At 53.7% G+C, this 3,582-nt stretch overlaps 1 protein-coding gene across 5 annotated transcripts in view; it reads left to right on the top strand.

Annotated features, from left to right (window-relative positions):
- The window catches only part of LOC108313946 (solute carrier family 35 member E2B), a 30,929-nt gene that overhangs the window by 16,650 nt on the left and 10,697 nt on the right, over window positions 1-3,582 (top strand). For 4 of the 5 annotated variants that reach the window (XM_037743494.1, XM_017542611.2, XM_017542612.2 and 1 more), the window contains one exon: window positions 2,766-2,886. The exons of the other annotated variant lie outside the window; for it this stretch is intronic. In XM_037743494.1, coding sequence (XP_037599422.1) covers window positions 2,766-2,886 — 121 coding nt within the window. The remainder of the gene's footprint in view (window positions 1-2,765; window positions 2,887-3,582) is intronic. 5 annotated transcript variants of the gene reach the window in all.

The raw sequence follows: 3,582 nt of genomic DNA, 5'->3' as shown, positions 1-3,582 counted from the left end.
CTCCTCTCCCCCACCTCTCTCCCACGTCTCTGTCACTCACAGGCGATTTCCAGCATCCTCATGCTGCATACCCAGCATAAGCCAGGGGCAGAGGCGCCCACGGAGTCCAGCGTCTTGCACAGAGGGGCGGGGGGTGGGCGTGCACAAATGTTCGCTTGTTTGAGAAAACAGCAAGATCTTAAGGCCAAGGCAGGCATGTGCCTTCAGGGGCAGGAGGAGAGCCGAGGGTCCAAGGCAGGCGGGACTGGTCCCATGTACACTTGAGAACCGCACAAATGTTTAGGTGATTACAAAATCAAAGGCCAAAAATCAACTCCGTTTTTGTTTTTTGGTTTGTTTTTTTGGGACAGCGTCTTGCTGTGTTGCCCAGGCTGGCGTGCAGTGGTGAGATCATGACTCACTGTAGCCTCTGCCTCCCTGGCTCAGGCGATCCTCCCATCTCAGCCTGTTGGGTAGCTGGGACATCAGGCGTGCGCCACCACGCCTAGCTAATGTTTTTGTATTGTGTGTGTGTGTTTTACTGTGAATATACTTTAGTCTTTTTTTTTTTTTTTAAACAATTGAAACTCTGGGAATTCAGAATTAGCAGTGTTGCCTGTGAGCTTCTTACTGATGCCAGAAAAGGTTCCAACCTCACATGCCTTCCACGCTGCTCTGCTGGGCTTTGTCCAGACGGACCTTTGTGGGTGCCGCTGTCCATTTCACGGGTTCTCCTGGCCACAGTTTCACTTGGGAAGACCAAGTCCTCATGAATTGCATGGCGTGTGGCTCGCAGAGCACAGCTCCTGGTGAGCATTTGCTTATTTTTTGTATACCTTTTTTGAGTTGGCTAAGGCAGACTCCTCCTCAAAGCAATGAAGACAAATGCTTCCCAACGACCTTTTCCTCCAACTCAAGTACTAGCGAGACTTGGATTTTCTGGAATGATTTCAGTGGTGGAACAAGAACAAAAATTATGATAGCTTTCTTTTTTTTGACATGGAGTCTTTCTTTAAGTACGGGATATGCGAAGAAAAAAGACATGGAGTCTCGCTCTGTGGCCCAGGCTGGAGTGCAGTGGCTTGATCTCAGCTCTCTGCAGCCTCCACCTCCTGGGTTCAAGCGATTCTCCTACCTCAGTCTCATGAGTAGCTGGGATTACAGGTGCCCGCCGCCACACCTGGCTAATTTTTGTACTTCTTAGTAGAGACAGACTTTCACCATTGTTGGCCAGGCTGATCTCGAACTCCTGACCTCAGGTGATCCACCCGCCTCGGCCTCCTAAAGTGCTGGGATTACAGGCGTGAGCCACTGCGCCTGGCTTTAAAAAGCAATCCTAAAAATCATGAACAGAATGACACAGAGGAACCTTACTGCCCTTCAAACCATGCAGAAAGGAGCTGTTTATTTCCAGTAAGTTTAACTTGTCAATTTGACCTGCAGCCATGGTGGATGAGATGTTAGAAAACGAGCTCTTGCTGACAACATTGAGAAAATCTTGATATCATTTAGCAGAAAGAAATCCAAGGGGGAGGCGTTAGGGAGCAATGGAGGTGCCGGGGCCTGAGGCACACAGCTTCCGGAGCCTCAGGTAGCCTGGGGAAGTGACCCCGTCTTGAGCACCACCCTCCCCGGTGCATTCGCTAATGGTTTCTGAGCAGAACAGTCTCCTGGGGCTAGAGGGGCATGAGCTGGAATGGGCGCCCGCCAAGGGGACCCCCCAGACTCCAGACCTTCAGCGGGGATGGGAATCTGGTGCTGGATGGAGGCGTCTGTGACACCCCAGCTGCACATCTGCAGCAGAACCGAGTCCTCCCTGAAGGGTGAAACGGCATTCACAGTTTCCAGTTCTCTCTCTGATTGTCGTAAGCGTTTTCTGTGATTCGACCAGAGTTCCGGCAGAGGACGAGAGCAGGTGATGGCACACGAGAGGACGTTCCTGTGGCTGGAGCCATCCACGTGGGCCCAGGTCCCTCTGCCACGCCAGAGTCTCGGCCAGGCCACGTCTGTGGGCTTCCCGCCTTCACTCATCTCAGAGGTTTCCGTTTGTTCTTCTGAGGCAAGGTCTTGCTCTGTCACCCAGGCTGGAGTGCAGTGGTGTGATCACAGCTCACAGCAGCCTCGACCTCCCCCACGCAGGTGATTCTCCCACCTCAGCCTCCCTGGGAGCTGGGAGCACAGGCCATGTGCCACCACACCAGCTAATTTCTGTATTGTTTGTAGAGGTGGGGGTCTCGCTGTGTTGCTCAGCCCTGTTCTTGAACCCCTGGGCTCAAGTGATCCTCCTGCCTAAGCCTCCAAAGCACTGGGATTACACATGTGAGCCATGTTCCATGGATTTTTAAAAAATCCTTCACGTAAAAGTGTTCTGTTACATTTCGGAAGGAAACAGGAATAAGCTCATCGTGGGTGCATGTGGAGGCTTTAGGTTTCACCACCCCCCCTGCCCCTCTTTCTTGTGCACTGCCCATGGGGACATATGAGTCTCCTTCACACTCATCGCCTCACACATGAGCATTCACAGAACCAGGAAGGATTCCATGGCTCACCCGCTCGTGACTGGGGTCCAACCTCTCCCAGACGATCTCATGCAGCGTGAAGGTACCACCATTGCGGGGGACGGGGCTTGTTTGCAGACATGGGCTTCCATCTGCTTTATCTTCCAGTGTAAAGAACCTAACAAGTATTGGTTTCGAATGGAGCATCCGTTCCTTTCCCAAGAGGGGATGGAAACAGAGCTCTTGGGAGGGAGCTTCCGCCGCTTACGGGTGCTGTCCTCTCTCCAGGGCTGCTGGTCAACCTGTCCCTCATCCCGGTCATGGGAGGGCTGGCGCTGTGCACAGCCACTGAGATCAGCTTCAACGTCCTGGGATTCTCGGCCGCACTGTCCACCAACATCGTGGACTGGTGAGTCACGGAGCGCGTGGGCGAGGGGGGTGAGAGCCAGTTTGCTTGCCTGACTGGGTGTGCAGATGAGCTGAGAATTTCTCCTGTCAGTCAAAGCTGGTCCATTCAATTCTGCCTTTTCCTGCAGAGCAAAATGCTAGGTGTCCTCGTAAGGTAATTTTTTCTGAGAAACAGGCCAAAATTTCAGGATGCACGGCCTTGATACTTAAAATGCTAACCATGGAGACACAGCTGATAAACGCTGAATGGCCGGCATGCGCTCAGCAGTGTGTCTTGCTCGGTGTGGCTGCTTGTGTCTTCACGAGGCCGCCTCACAGCCAGAGCAGGGACAATCCCTGCGGCAGGTGGTCCCCATTCAGGAGCTGCGTGGCCTCCGGGTCAGGCGCATCCTCTGCTTCCTTGGTGGCCGTCTGAGTCCTGGTATCACGATGGCAGGATGAGAGGCTGACTCCCATGGTGAGGACGGTGCATGGCGGGGTCCCAGAGGAGAGGGCCCAGTTACTTGCGTCCTTCTTACACAGCAGAGAAGAGGGCTGGATGCTGCACTTTGGGGGCTATTCAGATTCACTCAGAATTGAGCATCTGCGTCTCTGTTAATAGCCACACTCCAGCCCTGGCAAACCTGCCCTTTCAGAATGACCGACTGCTCCCGGGCTCCTCCTGCTCCCGGGCTCCTCCTGCTCCCGGGCTCCTCCT

Source organism: Cebus imitator, unplaced genomic scaffold (assembly GCF_001604975.1).
Source record: "Cebus imitator isolate Cc_AM_T3 unplaced genomic scaffold, Cebus_imitator-1.0 Scaffold145, whole genome shotgun sequence".
NCBI classification, from domain to species: Eukaryota; Metazoa; Chordata; class Mammalia; order Primates; family Cebidae; genus Cebus; species Cebus imitator.
Note: the sequence above shows the minus strand (reverse complement) of the source record. Positions and strands in the feature narration are given on the sequence as shown.